This window comes from Eutrigla gurnardus (assembly GCF_963514095.1).
Source record: "Eutrigla gurnardus genome assembly, chromosome: 19".
In the NCBI taxonomy this organism is placed as follows: domain Eukaryota; kingdom Metazoa; phylum Chordata; class Actinopteri; order Perciformes; family Triglidae; genus Eutrigla; species Eutrigla gurnardus.
Genome location: NC_139930.1, coordinates 5,127,903 through 5,148,961, shown reverse-complemented (window position 1 = coordinate 5,148,961; position 21,059 = coordinate 5,127,903). Strand labels below are relative to the sequence as shown.

General features: G+C 41.7%; 1 protein-coding gene across 2 annotated transcripts in view; it reads right to left on the bottom strand.

Annotated features, from left to right (window-relative positions):
* Positions 1-21,059, bottom strand: part of wdr7 (WD repeat domain 7) — a 113,945-nt gene that overhangs the window by 64,847 nt on the left and 28,039 nt on the right. The window contains exons 16-20 of one of the 2 annotated variants that reach the window (XM_084035283.1): positions 16,633-16,866; positions 16,191-16,484; positions 14,931-15,127; positions 10,123-10,220; positions 2,233-2,340 (exon numbers count right to left, since the gene is read on the bottom strand). In XM_084035283.1, coding sequence (XP_083891409.1) covers positions 2,233-2,340; positions 10,123-10,220; positions 14,931-15,127; positions 16,191-16,484; positions 16,633-16,866 — 931 coding nt within the window. The remainder of the gene's footprint in view (positions 1-2,232; positions 2,341-10,122; positions 10,221-14,930; positions 15,128-16,190; positions 16,485-16,632; positions 16,867-21,059) is intronic. The other variant, XM_084035284.1, reaches the window with a different exon arrangement.

Here is a 21,059-nt window from a genome sequence, read left to right as displayed (position 1 = left end):
TAGTACTATTACTACTACAACAGCCTCTTTTTGCAATTCCATTCATACTGCAATTGAGGGTCCGTGCCGGTCTGACATTCTAAGAATGCGCATTTTATCCAACCATTCCAGTTGATGGCAAGAATGTTGTTTGACGGGTGTTCAACACCATTAGATTGACAAATGATATAAATGGGTGGGTAGTGATAGTTCACCTTGCACAACCTCTCTTGAAAACAAGCATCCATTATGTTATCATCTTCTTGACAAACCAGCTAGTTGCATATGCTATGTGCACAGTCCTTGCAGCAACACATTTTGGGCTCCAAGTCCGTTCAATCCCTCTGAGACATGGTGGGATGCTATTTCCCTCATTAGGACCATAGCACACTCTCGTTGACATAAAGTTGTGGAACATATACATTGGCCTTTATACTGTTACTGCTGCAACTACAATAAATATTACCGCTGCAGCTGCTATTATTAGCATCTTCCCATGACACTACTACTACTACTACTTATAATAATAATAATAATAATAATAATAATAATAATAATAATAATAATAGTTTCTGCAGGGCAGTGTTTGGGTATAACATGGTACAAACACTTAGCATCTTTACTACAGTTGCTGTTTACCCCTAGAGAAAATTAGAGGTCAACTATAAAGTGTTAATGGGAAGGAATAAGCCTGTGTGCATGCTTGCCATTTTCTGGTACAAAACTAAGAAATAATTTTATTCTGCAAATTAGAAATGAAAGGTTATCAGCTTTGAAAGGCACTTGATTTCCATATAGAATTCACAAAGGTGGATCATTTTTGATAATTTGAGAGTACATTCATTGTTTAGGTCGATGGGGCAACACACTGTTAAAAAAATATTTATTATAGCTGTTAAAAAAGAAAAGGCCCTAGGAGGGATACCTGAAAGACTCCAGCTATAAACTGATAATGAACAATTGAGTGACTTTACAATTCAAGAAATGTTTTTATCATTCAGCTACTATGCCGCTTCGAAATGTATTACTGTGTTAGATGGATGTGCAGCAAGTGAAAACAGAGGGACAGCTAAATGCCAAACCAGGGAAAGTTCCATAATCGCTAAGCATAGATCAGCATTTTCTTATTATTTGGTCCATTTAAATAGTTTTTGTTGGCTTGTTTCCCCCCGCAGTGATATAGTGGAAATAGCAAGCATGCAAACAGTGAGCATAGAGACACTAAGACATCAGGACACAAGGACATTCAGACAGACAGGTAGACTTAGAGACAGAAAGCACAGGACAGGATTGGACAATACTGACAACTGAAAAAATGCAACACACCAGGACATAAGGTCAATGCACTTTCAAACGCATCAGTTTCAAACATAAATAAAGTTGTTTGCTGATGACACAGCTCTTTGTCTCACCAAATTCTGCTGCAATTTGTCCTGGGTATTTGTTATGATTCAAATCAGAAATTATTGAATTTGTAGCAGATTCGCTAATACTATGCAATTTAGTTTCCACAAAATTGCAAGGCCAGGGTAGAACATGTAAATAAGATCTCAAATGCAATAATTTGAGACTGATTGTTTTTTCTTTGTTCTTGCACTACTTGTTTACTGGTACGTAATATACTGCAATATATTGTGATTAATTTGTTTTCATAGAACTATGTCAGGAATCAAGCAAAATGGCTAGCTCTTGCAAATTAGTGGTATAATTTCCAAGTCCAGTTTATTTATTTTATATTTAGAACACTTGACCCATTCCTGTGCCAAGTGTTCTGTAGCACTAACATTTGAAGACCCAGAACTATCAATTTCTGACTGGATTGAAAGTGGACTGAACTCAGCTACGATGGACAGATTGATATATTGGACAACGCTGTAGACCAAAACAAGGACATGGATGCTGCAAACAACTGGAGCAAGAAAACCTAACATTAGCTGCAGGAAAAAGCAAGACTGATGAAAGAAAAGAGTTGACTAGACCCAAGAAGGAGAGCAACAGGGGAAAAAGTGTGGAGATGAATAACTGATGGATTGAAGAAATAGGAGGTAAAGAATTATGAGTCAAGAGAACAAAGAAATAACTGAATAAAGAATAAAAATACAAATGGAATGGAGAGAAGGAACAAAAGGAATGACAGAAGGAAGCGATGTAGGAAAGGAGATCTAGGAAGCAGAGGATCTCCAAAGACAAGGATAATTAACGAAAACTATAATAAGACTTTCCCTAAGCGGTACCCGTCAGTTCAGTCTGTACCTTCATTGACTGAGGGGATGTTATGAGAGCCAGGGGCCCTCTGAGGAAGGCCCCCAGCAGTGGGAGCAGTAGTAACAGTGCTGGAGTTGGCTGTGACAGCTACAGCAGCTTGCAAAGGAAGAGAAGGAGAGAAATAGTCAAGAAGGAAAGAACAGGTTAGGAAGTTATTAAATATATACAATAGAGGAGATACGCATTCAGGCGGCAGGAAAGAAGAACATGTATTTAGGTGAACAGAAACACATGTACAAAAGAAATTAAACAAGGAATCCATAACAAGAAACGAGGTAATACGCTAAGAAATGCATATAATAAAATTAGCTTTACACAAATGGCTCTGGTCGGGTTTAAAACCAGCAAAACAAGAACATTGTTACTGCTGATTCAGCAAAACCCCCGATTTAAGTTTGTTCTTTTGACGATGAACACCGACGTCTTTAAATTCTCTCAATACCGGCACCATCTAAAAGTGGTTAAAGGAACAGTTCACCCCAAAATCAAAAATACATATTCTTCCTATTCTCTGCTTGTAGTGCTCAAAACACCCAGAAATACATTTGAAAAACTCAACAGCAATGTCTCTTTCCAACATTTCTGTTTTTCAAATACTTTTTTTGGCACTTTGAGCACCACAAGTCGAGTGCCATATAGTCCGACTGTATTCGAAATGAAGCAAAGACTGATATCTCAAAAACGAGGCAACTCACACCAAAACAATCGACATTGCAAATAGCACAACACTTGAGTTATACTGCACGACAGGTAAGAAGGTGTATTTTTTATTTTGGGGTGAACTGTCCCTTTAAGGTTTGGGGAAAATGGGGGTAATGTTAATAAACAATGATTGAGTTGTTAAAATTAGGGAGAGGTTTTGTTTATAATTGAAAATAAAAAGGAGAAATAACTGCCGACTGGGTGACGGGACATTTACTGCAGTCTCTGACATGAAAGTTGTACATGGTACAAACACATCCACCACTCTGACCAACATTTCACATACCTCTTTGTAAAAAGAACACAACTACAATATTGTAGTATATACAATATTGTAATATATTGTAATATGTAATATATTTGAGAAGCTGAATACCACAGAAGAATGGGCTGCAGGACTTCATGGAATGATACGCTGCAGAAAGTCCCAATCAAAGTACCAAAGCAAATGTATAAATATATATATATATATATATAAACATTTTCTCACGCTGATGATAAGCATATTAGATTTTCCTCCAAACCCACACCACTTAATATTAGCAGTAAGTATTAGTACTCATTAGCCCTCTAGCAACCTTTGTGAAAGCAAAGGTTAATAAAGAGCACAATATTTTTGGCTTTAGCCGCCTATATGTAACCTTTTGACTAACTTATATATAAAATAACAGCTGTTAGCATTAGCAATGTTTCCTTTAAATAAAGGAACTAACATACTGCATGAACATACTCTACTGTAAAATACATAGTGTATTATCATCTACAAGTAGGTTGGGTCTCTGTACCAAGCTACAGGTAAATCAAATACAGCTACAGTGTATTAAAAGTAAAATAAATCAAAGACCAAAAAGAAGGTAAACAAAGGAGGAAACAAACAGAGAAAAAAAATAAACCCAAAGCAACAAGGAAGAGTTCCTATGCAGGTAAACGTGACAAGATATAAAAAGAGAAGTTCATAAAGGCACATAAATGTTAGAATAAAGCACCAGTGAAATAAAGGTGCCACTTTATTTCCCAGAAAGCACTTGGCTAAGAGATTAGAAAAAATAGTTAGTTAAACAAAAAAAACAAAACAAAATCCTTGATCCGGCCATTAAAGGTTTCAGACTGTGGCACGAGCATTTTATTAATCCACTCATTAGGAACAACATTAAAATGAGCATTAACCTTATTGAGGGTTGAACAACATATCTGTTAACAATCTGCCTGCTGGTAAAATATGTTGATTCAAATTGTAATAAGTAGAAGTTATAAATTATTAGTTTCTTTATGCGAGGGCCAAATACCTGAAACCTTTATACTGTGGAAGTAGAATACTATATTGTTTCGACACATTAATTTAAAGTAAGTTAGCCCAACATTTCTCATTAAATAATATATATATATATATATATATGATTCAATAATTCATTCCATTTCTGACATTTCAATGCAGTCATAGGCAGTACATATCCACACTGTTCACAGAAACAAGTGTCTATAAAATAGTCCAGCTACCACAGAGAAAACATGTAACACAACAAGACACAACAGAGAAAACAATTCAGACAACATTACATCAGTTGGTGGTAAAGAAGAAAGAATTAAACAAAATAGTGAAGAGAGATTGACTGAAAATACAGTAAAATAAACATTGAAGAGAAAGGAAGAGTGTGTTTGTGGAACGTGTTTTTTCTTTCGAGAGAACAGGCAGCAGGCTGAAGCCATGCAGTGAACGGTGTGGAGAGAGAAACTGGAGGGGTGAGAAGGAAATCAAACTACATTTCAAATGAAAATCTGACTATCTGGTCACCTTATATTATTCATCATCTACTTCAAGTACAGAGCCAATGGCTGAGCCTTGCATGACGGTGCCTTCTAGAAAAGGCTTGGATACTGGTTGTTACATCAAATAATCATGTTCACAAAATGATACTTGAATATAATTTCTACCAACGATAATTCAGTGATTGACAAATGGAAGACTATATAAATATGATGTACTCATGTTATAGTAGGAGCAGTATATTTAAAAAAGCATTATAAGATCTCTTTGGTTTTGCTCAAAGTCCCAGTCGGCAACATTGTTTTGATCATATTCACTGAAGCCGACACCACGCTCCGATAGAACAACACAAATCATCTGATTTTAGAAAAAAAGCATGACTCTATGTGCACGTAGAGCCTGTTTGTTTTGCAAAAAAATCAACAGAGCCCAGATCATCTTGTCCAATCAGCACGCAGGGCTGTGTTCGTGCACACACAGAGCCCCTCCCCCCTCGGGTCGTTCCACTATCACAGGGGGGAGGCGGAGGGAAGTAGCAACAAGCTTCCAATTCCTTGTTAAAAACCGAAACAAGGAGGTCCAAAACAACCAAGGAAAAGAAAACACCAGTGGAAAAGAAGGAAAAAAAGAAAGATTGCGACGGTGCCCGTGATAAAACCAGTCAACATCGGACCCACGTTTTAAAGGTGGCGTGATCTAAGGGATTTCAAAGGGCATGGAGTCGAGGGGAAGGAGCTCGGTGGTCGTGGGGGAGGAGCGTGAGAGTTGTAAACATTCAAAATCTGACAGAGTGCCCTCAATCTGCCGGACCCGCCGACTGGGACTTTATCTGTACCAATTAAAGGATAAACCATGGTTTCGTATAGTGAAAACGTGTGCAAGAACACATGTATGTAGAGCATACTCCGTCTTTCACATTGAATGTTTCTCCATAAACAGTTCCTCACTAAACGTTTAGAGATTTTGCCTGGACCTTGGTCCAAGCATGCTGATGTTAAGTCCCACGTCAAAGCTTCCAGCTTCCATCAGTGCATCAGAAAAAAATCATAATAATATGTACAATTGGTTCATCTACACCAGGCTTAAACATGTGGGGAGATCATGTGGCCGTGTGTCTGTCCACTTACCTTGCATACTACTGGACCAACCTGTTCTCACTCAAATGCACCAAATAATACAGCTTGGTTAGGGTCCAAACCTTTAAACCGTCACACTCTACATACCTCTCTAGCATCACTTTTGCATGTGTTAGTCACAGTATGTCAATAGGCGCTCATTACATGGGGAGTGGCTTTAAGAAATAAACATCCGTCTTCACTGAAAAAAAAATCACTTAGTTAACTTTAGAAAAAAAATGTGGTTGATGTTAACTTTACTGAGGAACAACATGACATGACCAGTGAGTGACACATCTACACTAATTAGGTTACGAACGACTGACAAAACGCCAACTTTTCTTTTACTTTGACACGAACCACGGTCTCCTGGATGAAAGTCCTGTTTGTTTGAGCCGTCCACCTCCGCCCCCAGCCGCCCTGTGTGCACCATCGCTGTCTTTATATTAGGAATCAGATAGTTGTAACTTTTTGAGGCATCAAATTTCTGATCATGTTCACACTAATGCAGATAAAAAATGATCCACACTGAAATGCCAAAAAAATATCATTAATGGTTTATGTTTTATTGTTGTTTTAGTGTTTCACTTTTATGTTCTGATGTTACTATTACGCAATTTTAATTTCTTTGCTTAATTGATTGTGCAGCACTTTGGTCAACTTTGGTTATTTTTAAATGTGCGTTATAAACACATTTGGAATTAATATAATTGTGTGTTGCTGGGCGATTAATTGTCCCAGAAATTATTGCGATAAGCGATAATATTGCTGTTTTGAGACCATGTTCAACTGATAAAATGATAATGGCATTATAATGCAAGTACACCCTTTCAAAGAATATTTAACATGAGAACTGGAAAACATTTAAAATATCCAAAATAAATAAATAAAACAACCAAAAACAATAAATAAATAAATTGGATGTTAACTAGCTGAGCATCGGCAGCAGCAAAATAAGTACTGGTGAGCACAGCAAGAGGATGGAGCTCGCTGACGAGCTGAAACGGCAGAAGACCCTGAAAGAAGTGTTTTTCAATCAGGATAAAGCCTTCCTCGAGAAAGTGGAGAAGCTCAAGAGGGCAAGTGACCCCCAGAACTTCCAAAAAGAGGAGAACCTGAAGTCCTCAACCAGCCTGGAGAACTTCATGAACCTCCAGGCTGAGATGGAGGTCACCCATGAGAAGGCTGTTCTTATCCACCAGCTGCAGGGGGAGATCCAGACCCTGAAAGAAGACCTCTCTGAGAAAGAGGAGGCCTTAAATGACATGAGTGAGAGCCTGAACTTACAGGGCTCAGCCTGCCGGCAGAACTACATTAACCTCCATGTTGAGAGGCAAGTCACCCAAGGCCTCCGAGCCCAATTAGCTCAGCTCAAAAAACGGTACCAGTGCAAGACCCTGGAGCAGGAGCAGCAGAAGGAGGCTCTGGAAAAACAGCTGGACCTAAAAACTGCACTCCTCAAAGACTCGGAGGACCTGAAAGACAAACAGGTCTCATCCAACCAGGAGCTGGTGTCTAACCTCCACACTGCCATTGAAGACAATCAGGGTCTCCGAGCTCAAAGAAGAGCTCCAAAAGAAGACCCTGGACCAGGAGAAGGAAGTCCTTGAAGAACAGGTCACTGCCAACCACGAGTCACCAGCAGACAACAAGGTCGAGACAGACAACGGTGAAGCTCCTCAGCAAGAAGTACCAGCTCATTCAGGTTGAGTGGTTCACCGCGGTCATTCTGTTTGAAACCGAAGTGTTTCCACACGGCAGCTGTCCCGTTTGGCTTTGAAACCAGTTCCTTCTTTTAAAAACTCCAAATCTGAATCCGGAGTGAAAACTCTTGTCATCCAGTCTCTCTGGTGGAGAGACGCAAGGAAAAATGTAAATTATCGCGGCTGGCAAAGTTACCAAGCTCATCAAAAGTTATCATGCAATTAATTGATTTATTGCTTATCGCATCAGTCCACTAGCAACAACCCATCTAATTATCTAAGAGTGTTTCCAAGAGTTTCCCAGTCAAGTGGGTGTTCATGTGAAGGGTATGTAGAAGTGAAATCAGCACCATCATCTGATACGCTTAATGTGCTGGTTATTTGTGGTAGATAAAATAACAATGACAATGTGCATCTTAAAATACAGAGATATTACATTTATTTTCACAAAAGACAAAAAAGCTGGAACATGGGCATAATTCTTGCATTAAAAATGACTTGAATGGTTAATCAGTTATCATAATAGTACATTTTCTGTCAAGTTGAGCAAATAATTAAATTGACTAATTATTGAAATAAAACCTTAATTATCCTTTGTTCCCTTTCACTTGTGAAAGTGCCTGAGAATTGTACTGGTGGAAGTAGCGGGCAGCGTCAGGACAAAGGACCCAAACCAAGAAAAATAAAGATGAAAACGTATCTGAATTAGTGTGGACATGATGGTAAAATAGCAACTGGGAGATTGTTTTGGAGTATGTTAAATTATGTGCAGGCGCCCTGCTTTCTCCGTTAATCTCTCTGTAAATGCTGCAGTATATTAAAGGGGCCTCCTCATTTTATTTCCATGTGAAAAGAGACGGTGAGCAGGGTTAACAGCACTGTCCTTCACAAAGCCTGACACACACACACACACACACACACACACACACACACACACACACACACACACACACACACACACACACACACACACACACACACACACACACACACACACACACACACACACACACACACACACACACACACACACACACACACAGAGAGCACCAGGTTGGAGTAGCTGGCTGAGCAGAGGTCACGGCAGAGCGTTCCCCCTGAATGGCGGTGAATAGGCGTGTGGCGTGAATAAGTCCACGCGCTTGTCACGCTTGGCCTCCATTAAGGCGTGACAATAGCACTAAAACCACGCACCACGCCCCCCCCCCCCCCCCCCCCCCCCCCCCATCCCATCCCAACACCGAAGGTGCCACCCATGGCATATGTGTGTGTGTGTGTGTGTATTCACTTAGACTTAGGTTTTTGGTGTGTGTGTGTGTGTATTTGCAGGTATTGAGCTTGATGTAGTGTGGAAGGTAGCTCTGTGTGTGTGTGTGTGTGTGTGTGTGTGTGTGTGTGTGTGTGTGTGTGTGTGTGTGTGTGTGTGTGCGCGTGTGTGTGTGTGTGCGTGTGTGTGTGTGTGTGTGTGTGTGTGTGTGTGTGTGTGTGTGTGTGTGTGTGTGTGTGTGTGTGCGTGCGTGTGTGTGTGTGTGTGTGTGTGTGGTAGGCAGATGGTGACGGCTGGTTAAAACATCCCCGACAGTGAAGAACCAGATCAGGGTTCTCTCTGCAGAGAAAGACTTTGTTTCACCTTTACTAAGTGAAATTCTCCTCTCTCTCGTTCTCTCTCTCTCCACTGATCATTCATCCACATCTCTTTACTTCTAACGGTTCTAATCCACCAGAGCTGACGTGTATGTGAAGTGAAGTAGTCAAAATAGTTGAAAAGTAGGAATGCCATTTAAAGGTTGAATCATTCCGATAAAAGATGTGGAATATTTTAGGTTTTAAGCTCACTGATGGCTGTAATCTGTATGAAGAAGGTGAAGTGTGTGGTGAAAATGCATGGTTGCAAGTTAGAACATTCATCCATGCATTTGAAAAGGGAATATTTCTCCAAGTATTAAAGGTATGAACGTGAAAAGTAATAGTTCTTATTGAGCTGAACATTTTGAATGAAGTTTCTACGTTGAAAAACAGGCGGAAGAATAATAATAAAGTGAGTGCTGCTTCCAGCATTCACACCACAGCTGGGGGAGGCCCCTGTCTGTAAGCATAAACATAAAATATGTCAGATATTTGAACAAAATACGATGCGTTTTCTTATGAAGATAGTCTTAATATTTCCAATAAGAACCTCTGAACTTGAAAAACAAGGCAGCCAAAGTGAATGTGAGGCAGCCTCTTCCACAAAGACTGTAACGTTCCATTGAGCAAGGCACCGTGGCTCCCATGTGAGAACAGACTGGGGTTAAACTGTGTTCAGTCTTTCATGGATAAAAAAATTATTTTGAGAGGTTTGTACTCCGGCTGAAGGTGGAACGACTCCACCCTCATGTCAAACCCAGCAGAACATCCCTTTAAAGACCTGCTGACCGAGGAAACAGAACAGCCTTCCTCCTGTGATGGTTCAGGGTTTTTTTAATACAACTCTCTGTGGGTTTTATTGCCGGTGGGCTGCATTATCAAATGGAGGCTTTACCTCCCTCCCACCCTCCCCGCAGGGCCCTGGGGGTGTGTGAAGTGAGCGCCACCCCCTCCCTTTTGTAGTTACCTTGTTTGATCTGGGCCTGTAGCGCCGGGTTGGAGGGCTGAGGGGGGGCAGCCAGCGTCCTGCGTGGAGTCTCCGGGGTTCCTCCTGGTCTGGGAGGCCTGGAGGAGGATCACAAAGAGGAGGCATGAAATATTAAAAGGGAGCAGGGAGGAGAGAGGAGGGCCAATACACACACACACACACACACACACACACACACACACACACACACACACACACACACACACACACACACACACACACACACACACACACACACACACACACACACACACACACACACACACACACCAAAATACCAACCCAAAGAAACACATACATACAAACATAAAGCCAGGAGTTCACACAAACAACATTTTTTTTCAGTTTCCTGAAACCAACTGCTTGAATATCAGAATGTGTGTGTGTGTGTGTGTGTGTGTGTGTGTGTGTGTGTGTGTGTGTGTGTGTGTGTGTGTGTGTGTGTGTGTGTGTGTGTGTGTGTTCTCAGGCTCCAGCCTATTGAATTTTAGGTGGAGGACACAATCCTGAGTCTGAACAGACTGGAGGCGTCTAACTTTCAGAGACACACAAACACTTCCAATACAACAATCAATGGAGTAATCGATAACGGTTGCCAGGCGACGAGCACGGCCAGGGAGCTATACAAGTAGCAGTTCAAAATGCTTAAACAATCTACTGCAAGGACTTTTTTGAAAAGGTGACAAGAAGGTGTGACAAAGTGTTAATACGGGGGGAAAATGGAAAAGAAATGATAGACTGATAATGATCCAGATTGTAATTACAGAGTAGAAAGACTTTGACATCTATTTTGTCAACGGTTAACCAACACGGGGGTCGGGACGGTAGAAATAATTGGGTGGACGAGGTAGGAAAAGTAGTAAAAACTGAACATCTCAAGGACACGATATGCTTTTCTGTTCTGTTTTCCTCATACCGCAGTCGTCTCGGTCATGACAGGTGTGCTCGGCAGTACTACCAAATCCATCTGATTGGCTGGACAGATTGATCTTTGATGCAGACAACATCATCTGATTGGATAGAAGCCCATCACTCTCCCAGGTGTTTTTGGGAGAGTGAGGAAGGTTTGAGGAATGTTTACACCTCTAAGTACTTTACACACCAGGGGAGTTTTTGGTGTGAGATTAATTTAATATCTTTTAGAACTGTGCCAAGAAAGTGTATATTACACACCAAAGAGGAGAAGTGGAGGGGCTTTAACCAGAGGTCTGAGCGAAGGGGGCGGGACTTTTTCGGTTCGGCGACGCCTTCAAAGTCAAAGGAAATAGCTTCAGCTGGACAACGGTTTAGCTCAGACTGACTGTCAGCTCTGGGTCAATAGGAATCTTTATTATTGAAAAAGTGTTGCAAATTCATAGTGTTGCCTGTATAAATAGTTTTGAGTCATATAACCCCCCCCCCCAAAAAAAAAAAATCACATCCCTTCTTTATAGAGTGGCAACACAGAGACAGGATTCTGTCAATTCTTTTATTCTATAGAGGTTCTGTGCACCTGCATGCCCCCCACATTCTCTCTTTCTCTCACACACACACACACACCTTTGTGTCATTGTGGTACACAAAGAAACACACACAGTGTCACTAACAAGCACGACAACTATGCCCAAAGACATTCCAGTCAAACCAGCGAGAACAAACTGCATCAGAGTCCACAATAACAGGATTACTACAGAACTCAATAAATATATTTCAGATTGTTTTTACATTTGGAGAAATTGCAGTTGGCTTTCGTCTCATCAGACTCCAATTTATTATTATCAGACTTCATCAGGCTAAATAAATCCGGCGTGTGGATCGTCGGTGCAGCACGTTATCAGTGTGCTGCTTTTTGGATCTGCATGTGTAATGTGAGTATAAGCTGGAAAATGGGGCTTTCGGACTGTTATCTAAATAAAATCTAAATCCACCCATTTTATTCCATTCCAACCCAAGTGAGGGAAAAAAAAAATAAACCTCACTTCAAAATTCTGTTCAGAGGATGCGATTTAAACGTGTCTCAGGTGGGACTGGACGCTCAGAATTGAACTGGTTTAGAGCCGCAAAATTGTTTTCTGAAGATGGCCTCTGTTCGCACGTGACCAACAGGTAAACGAGTAAATCTCCTCGAAACGGAGAGAAAAAGAGGAGTTTCAGCTCAATGTGGACATGCTCTTAATAATGTCGGGGAGAAGGAGCTTCATGGGACTTGTCCAATAGCTGTTTTTATAGACTTTAAGAAAGGAAAACACTTGAAAAAGGACACTGGCGCTCTGAAAAAAAGGTGCTATTTGGACACAAACCATAAGAAGATTGATTGAAAACAACTTATTTTCAATTCTTAATTAACAGAATTATCAAAAGGCTTACATTTCTATGAGATTAGGCTATACGTATATGTAAAATCACACATTCAGCACCCCCATACAGCTAGAATGGAATGTTCCATGACCCCATTTTTCAATTGTGAGATCGTCAGTTGAACTGGGCTCCGACCATAAGATCGTCAAAGAGTCGACTATTCGGGGTCACCCTTCTGTTTTTCATGGTTACGTCTGGTTATTTCCAGTCCTCAAGCCAGAGGTGGAGGAGGGAGGGAGGGAGGAAGGGAGGAGTGGTTGTTGTGATGAAATACTAAAACACTAAGAGTTCGGGAGCACATCTTTTCAAACTCCAGCACGCAGGGTGGAAGCTTTTCTGCAGTCATAAATGTGAGATGGGGAACATGAAAAAGCCAAAAATCCAAACACGTTCAAATATTCACAAGCGCTGGTTTGGAGGGGAGACGGCCGGAGAGAAGACCTTAGTTGGAGTTTTATGGAAACGTCTTCAGCTTCCATCTGTAGCTGCACAATCACCTACTCTGATCTGGATCACGGAAAAAGTTTTGGGTTTCTGTGAGAGTAATAAACAGCTTTGAAAACTTTTCCGGGTTGCGCGGTGGACTCCTCCGGCTGGGACGCTCTTTGTTTCGGATGTTTTAGCCACCATTTCCTGGCAAATCAAGCAGCAGCACATGGTCTTCTCATCAGAGGAGTTCAGTGGGACAACAGAATGAGATGAAAGATCCCACCACAAAGAATCAGTGGTGGAGTTATGGTTGGTTTGCTTTAAAGATGGTGGTTTTCGGTAGCCAGTAGCAATCCATACTTGTTGGCGTTCAAAAGCAATATTTTCACTGCGGTCAACAATGGTCTGCTCTCCTTCTGCTGCTGCACACACAGCGGGAGGCTCACAGCTAAATGACATACCAAGCTCCATTTGAAAACCTCCATACGAGCTTTGAATGTGGAAATAAACGTGACACATCAGCCCGAGTGATTGGTGAACCACTTTGGTTGTTTCGTGTTCAGAGAGCAGGACTGTATGAACACAGCGAGAAGGTCATGAGGAGATTTGCTTAATTTGACAAAAAGGTGTATTGGATAAGAATCGCTGACTCAGCTTTGGATGAGGCCACCTGTAAAATCAACGGGTTGTAATAGATGATGACTGATTTTTTACGACACAGCGAGACATCCTTATGCATCTATTGGGCGTAATTTACTGATGCAGACTTAAGACTTGGACTTGCCCTCAAGGACTTGAGACCTGGCATGAGATTGACTTGAGACTTGATTTGGACATGTTCTCAAGGACTTGAGATTTGAGTCGAGGATTACTTCGAAAATATGTCGACATTGACTTGTACTTGACGCAATTGACTTGGACCTGCCTTGACTGACTGGATAATTGAAATGGTCTTGTCTTGAATGACTCAAGACTTGACTTGGACTCGTTTTGACTGACGTGAGACTTGACTTGGACTTGTAGCCAGTCTCTGACCTCAAACTAGACAGGAAACTGGCTTTGGCGAGTCTATAAACTTGACATGCTTAAATGATAACACTGTTTTAAAACCGACTTATGGGAACAGAGATGCGATGAAACCAAGTGGAATCAGAAGCAGGTGAGTCTTCCTCCCTCTCTCGCCCCGTGCTCCCCTCGCTCGCCCCGTGCTCCCCTCGCTCGCCCCCCCGGTGCAGGGTCGACCAAAAGATGAAATGATGTGCGAGTGTTACAGCAGCAGGACCTCGACCTCCGTGTTAAATCTTTAACAGCACAATGAGAACTCAGACAGACTAAACAATCAGATCACACACCCACACACACACACACACACACACACACACACACACACACACACACACACACCCACACACACCCACACACACACACACACACCCACACACACCCACACACACACACACACACACACACACACGCTGCTGCTACACTCTAATTACCCAGCTTATACAATAAAGTATATCTATCTATCTATCTATCTATCTATCTATCTATCTATCTATCTATCTATCTATCTATCTATCTATCTATCTATCTATCTATGTTTTTCTGTGGGTTGTTATTTTTGTTTTTCAGCTGGAATCACTGAGGAGAGATCGGGGGGGCAAAGCCGATATTGCACACAGAAATGTGAATAAGTGCGGCACGTATGACACGCGTCGGCTGGTTTACTGCCTGAAGCGAAGACTGATTAACGTGTGAAAGCCGTGATGTTATTGGTTGGTACTAGCTGATGTCATGTAATATTGGAGCTTTGAATGTTTATGTTTTTGTAAGCGTAATATCATATATTATATTATTAAACATGTGCATAACATGAATGGGACCTAAAAGCGTTAAATAGACATGTTTCCTTTCAGCTCCACTTTAAAGCTCTTGTGGTTAACATGTTACAGCCGACACAGTGTTCAAAAGGACCAAAAGCATGCTGGACTGTCGTCCGTGTGCGTGGCTTCTTCTCTCACCTGACTGGTGCTTTCTTCATGTGCTCGCCGACGAACGTGGCGTTGGTCATTCCCATCAGAGTGTTGGCCAGAGAAATCACAGACAGCAGGTGCTGCGTGGTGACGGCCCTCGACACGCCGTACGTCCCCTTCCCCACGATGTCCGTCAGGGTCAGCTTCAGGCCAGTCGCCAGGGACAACTGCCGCAGCAAAGACTCCTGGGAAACAGAGTCAGACAAATGAACCAGGGTCCGCTCAGACATCTGGGTTTGCTGTCAGCTCACACTCTGCTGATTTTAAAACAGGATGTGGGAACTCAATGCTCTGTGTTTTATCTTAGTTTTTTATGTGTTGATGTTCACTCGTGTTCATTGATGGTCAAACAGAAACCTCCATGTCTGAAGTGGCTCTGTCATCATCAGAGAATGAAGTAGTTGCTTTTATTTTGTATTCATTCATTCTTGTTGTACTTCTGTTATGTGTTTTTCTGATCAATTTAGCTATTTTTCCTCCATAACTTTCTATCGGACAAATTACATCCAAAACACACATTTAGGTGATTTTGAATAGAACTTTGTCGTTTTGCATCTGTAGATTTCTCCTAAATTCACCGGAAGTTACCATTATTTAAAAATAACATTTCAGAAAAATTGTAATACAAAAAAATAGTTATCAACTGGGAAATTTTCCTGGTGATATTTATTGGTAAACAATTTTACCGATTCACCTGTCCTGTCTAAATGTTACATCTTTAAAGGCCTTTTTCTCTAAACCAGAAATCTCCACTTCCATAGCGCTGACATCCACCACACGCTCCCGTTTCATTCCTCTCTATGTTCTGAAGGTTCGATGGAGGGGTTTGTTCATATATAATTCATAGCCTGATTTAAAGAACATTTTATTCCAAAAAACATAGTGAACATTGATTTTATCCTGGCTGCTGGCAGTACTTGATGATTTATGGAGTGATACAGAGAAATATCCAAAATATCCCTCGGAAAAAACCTTTGACTCCAATATGTCAACAAAATGAAACAAGAATATTGAAGCTGGGTTTGTCCAATGTTCAGAATCTGTTTCTGAAAATGTATGAAAATAATGAGAAAATGAGCCCTTTTATCCAAATGTTGGTTTCTTCTTCTTTTTTGGTGCTTTACTTATTATCTCTGATTGTTTTATACATCCTGCTACTGTGTTCTAACATACAGTCAACATACAACAGTATTTCAACATGTTGTAATATGGGGGCTTATACATTGTGTGGGGACACCAGACAAGTACCTTGAAGGTGGGCAGCATGAGGGACATGTGACCCCCTCTGGAGATCAGGCCGAAGGAGATGGGGCAGTGCGGTCTGAGCATGCCCAGTCGCTCCAGGCAGATGCCGTCCAGCTGTTCGTTGAGGCCCCAGGCGTGCAGGCAGGACATGAAGAGCTTGGCCGTGTCCATCGTCAGGTTGTACTCCAGGAGACTCAGAGACTTGGACTTCTCCTCGCGCCTCCTCATCTCCTCCTCCTCCTCCTCGTCTTCGTCTAACAGGTGCTCCTTAATGGTCTCTTTCATCGTCTCCTTCACCTGTTTGGACAGAGGGCGATTTTACTTTAAAAACTACACGATCATAATAAAAATCACAAGAATAAAATAAAAGAGAAACAAAAAAATAATTTCTTAATTTGTAGCTGTTGGCCAATTTAAAACCAGTGAACTGTGGTTGTTTACTGACCTGTTTGAAGATCTTGTTGGCCAGGAAGGACCCCCCCTTGTCAGCCCCGGCTTGGCTCTTCTGCAGCGTCTCTGGAGACACCAGTGTGGGGTTCGGTCTCTGGGCTTCCTCCGTCAGCAGCTGGATGATCACCGCCTCCACGTCGAAGAACAGCACGTGCATGTCGGGGTCCGTCAGGTTGGTCTTCATCGCCTGGACCACCAGGGCATTGTGGGAGTATTTCGGCAGGTTGCCCTGGGGGAGAGGAAGAGAGATCATTTTCAAAAATACATGATGAATTATGAAGAAGTGCTGATGAAAACCCAGCATTTCCTGACCTTGGCGCTTCATATTGAAAGCTAACAAAATAACAGAGACTCGTATTGTTCAGAATGTTCGTCTACTAAATGTGCAAGGTGGACGAGTACAAGCTGAACCTCCAACAGGTAAACAACTTCTTTTACCTGCAGTGCTGTGTGATCGAAAAACACTCGCAGCAAAACTAAAGGGGACTTTTATTGTGAAGAATTTATAGGAAATAAAATTTTACAGCCGCTCCTTTGACCATCAGTCACAGCCGCTCAGCCCGCTGCTTCTACACACGTCATTGACTAAAGACAAGCGCGTCATCAGTTAAAGACACACCTCCCAGTGGCCAGCCCTGTCATTGGACAAACTAACGTGATATCAAGAATATATTAGAAATAGAGATGGAGATGCAAAGATGTACTCTGTCTTTCAATGATCTAGGATTCTGACAGCATGATGGACAGATTTTAAAAAACGACAAATCAGCAGAGGGTGAGATATTCTGACTAGTAGTTCCGAGTACAGCTCATTATCCAACATTTCCCATAATGCAATTGGATAATCTCTCCCTGCCTGCTTAACACCCACTTCCAGTTTATAACGAGGCTTTCATTAATTCGTAGCCTCCAAACCAAAGCAGAGATAACAGTAACTGATGACATCACACTGACATCATCAAGTGGATTTTCTCAGATTTGAAAAAAAACACCACAGAAAACATAATACAGCTACTTCCACAGGTTTAGCAACCATGAGAAGTAAACCGATTATGTTACAAAGTATTGAGTATTTTTAACTGAAAAATGTCTCACTCAGTTCGTCAAACTTTCTTAAAGGAGTCATAACCTGGTTTTATACGTATCCAGCCCCCCTTGGATCGCTTTGGATCAATTCGTAAAACTTATTAGAAAAAAAAAAAAATATTTTAATCAAACATTGAGCTTGTTCTGACCCTTTTTCGTACCGCGATTTTATCACGCGAGATTACGCGCGAGGTTTTGACTGGTCCGGATGTGCATTGTATAATATGTAATGAGGCGCGCGTTGATTCGCCGCAGGAAGGACAGAGCCGGGGGGGCTTGCCTGCATGCAGACTCCAAAACATAATGGCGGCGCTTCGGCGATTTCAGGTAGCGGACGGGGCGGGGTTGGGTGGTGAAAGAGGGGTGGGCTTATGCAAGTAGCCGCCACGGTGACGTCACCGAAGGCGCAGAATCAAAATCTCGTGCTTTAGGAATGCACACCCTTGTGTGCTATTCCTGTTCGGAAAAAGAGCAGAAGCGAAAAAACGGCGCCACTTTCAAACTCCAGCCTTTCAGGCAAGTTTCAACTGAGGTCAAACACAGATATGCATGTTTTAACAAGAGAAATTGCGATTTCCAGGTGATGACTCCTTTAAAGAATTCATTGGTTTTGTGGCCACATGGGGGCACCGCAACACACACAAAGTTAAAATGGCATACTTTTCTTTCTTCTTTTAGTAGGTACTGTAGCTGCCCTTACAAAGTGCGTACCATTTAGTACAGTATGAAGTAAATTGGGACAAACCCCTTCCTTTTCACATTGTGCCTTGAACTTTGACATCTTGCTCATTTATCGGCTGCCCAGAGGATTGTGGGTCAGAACAGCCAGGAAAGCTGGCTTGCAGACTGCTAAATGTGACTGGATGCAGTAGGACATCCTGGTGTTTTGGGCATACTGCACTATGCATTGAGACGTACTAAAGTTTTTTAAATACTATAGAAGTATGCGTACTAGAATGCACAAAACATCTGACGTATCAACATCTTATTAAGTCGTTGTAGTTGCAATGGTGACAAGCAGCTGTCTACTTCACCATCCAGCAAACAGCTGAATGGATATTCACTCTTCTTTTACCTCTGCTTTGGCCTCCTCCAACTCCTGGGGAAAACATCTACACTTTAGCTGTAGTAAATATGCCGTTAAACAAAAACATGGCGCTAAAAGAGGTTAAAAAGCCACCGCCGGTGACACATTTCCATTAAATCCATTATTCATTTAAAATATGCTGATTAGTGGAGCGGTAATAACATTTAGATCCCTGAACAACAACATCGTTACCACTTCAGACAATAATGATTTAAACTCGGCATCCCTTTAAACACAAACTGTCATTCAGAGTCACACACACACACACACACACAACTCATTCTCTGTAATTGCCACCAATACTCCCACACGGCTCAATGTTAACCATGTTAGCAGAGACACCTGCGTGGAGCTGTATGCGGATCACTGCTGTTTCCATGAAAATGACCTGCGACTTCAATCAGACAACGACGATCCCGTTGGTGGGAGGAGTGATGAGGGGAAATAAAGCTTGATTTGAATCCGACTGTAGGTTTTTCGATGTGCTGTTCTGTCCTTCTGTTTGAGGAATGACGTGTTTATTAAGTCTTCAGCTGATTTGGGCACCGACTCAGTTGTCCAACTCATTTTAAAATCAGGCCAGATTTCTGCCCGATCGGTTGTCGCCCGATGTACAGCTTGGCGAAGGTCGGCTGATTAATTACCTGAAAGATCAACAATCGATTGGGTTTCTGGCTGAAATTTTGGTCGGCTGTCTGCCGTTTGAACCGCTCCAGCATCTGATTTCCCTCATGGCTGATGTCAAAAGATAGTGAGCTTGTTTTTGATATTGCAGTGACATTTTACATGTGCAGTCCAAAACGGTAGCCTTGAGACTGTTTTTTTATTTTTTACTTTATTCTTACTTTCTGGCTTCCTTTCTCTATTTTTAGTCAACACTAGTGACCGTCCAGGGCCAGGTGGTTCGGGGCCTGACCGTTTGGGGCAGGCCTATTGATTGGCCAGTATTATTGAGAGCTGCAAACCACCCATTGGATCCAGGGAAGCTAGGAAGAGTTTGGTTGTGACGATGCATCAAGCATCCAGCAGCAAAAGTGAACTGCAGTCATTGAGTCACAGCAGACAACATGCGTGTCCAGTCCAGAGCCGTGATCTCCATCCCTGCTGCAGAGCGTTACTACTTGTTTCATTCATGTTATCAGAATTGTTCCAGCAAAGTGTGAGGTAGATCGGACGGACGGTTCTCGTTCAGTTTATGTAGGAAGAGTTTCCTTGCTCGATAGTTAGATTGTTGAGTACGCTGTCATCTCCAATTTTTATTGGATAAAACCGACCAGGAGTTCCGTTTTTACTTTCAGCCAAGTCTTGGTCAGTCAAGTGGTCGGTACACCGAGGAAATAAAAGCCATGGTTCCTCATTAAAACATGTAGTGTAGCATCAAAAACTGCTTTAGTTGCATTTTAATTGTCTCAATATAGGTACTGTATGTTTTGTTGGTTATATTGCATCAGTATATACAGTATATCTTTAGCCTCACTGTTTTTTGGGGTTTTTTTTGCAGAATGATTTGTCCAACCAACAATCCAAAAGATTCAGTTTATGGTAATATGAAACAGAAATAAACAGCAAACGCTCTCATTGGAGAAGCTGGTTCCATCAATACCATTGGCCAATAAATCAATTGACTAATTGTTTTCACTGTTTCCACTGTAGAGCTGCTGCTTTAGCAACACATAACCTGACTGCAGTCAAAAGCAGGAAAGAGGAATGAATTTAAGAAACACTTGTTTCTGTATGTCTCACAATGCTTCAGATGTAAGTGTTTTCTCCACATCGTCACGACTACTGCTGCCAATAAAATCATGAGCATTTCTCTGAGTTGCATTTCTGGTCGAGGAAACACCGTTTTGAACCTTTTATGCCATTAAACCTCATTTAATTGAACTGGGTGTAACTGTTTGATAGAGACAGAGAGACACAATACACCTGCAGCTGGGACACACACACACACACACACACACACACACACACACACACACACACACACACACACACACACACACACACACACACACACACACACACACACACACACACACACACACACACACACACTATCATGGCTTTGACAGGAAAGTCTTCCCTGAGGGGTGTGTGTGTATATGTGTGTGTGTGTGTCAGTTGTGCTTGTAAATGCATGTGCGTTTGATCCACACGACGTTGCTGACGGATTGTTGATTTATATATTTCTTTATTAAGAGATGTTTGATTCGAGCTCAAATCTCTGCCAGCAGAACACTGTGTGTGGA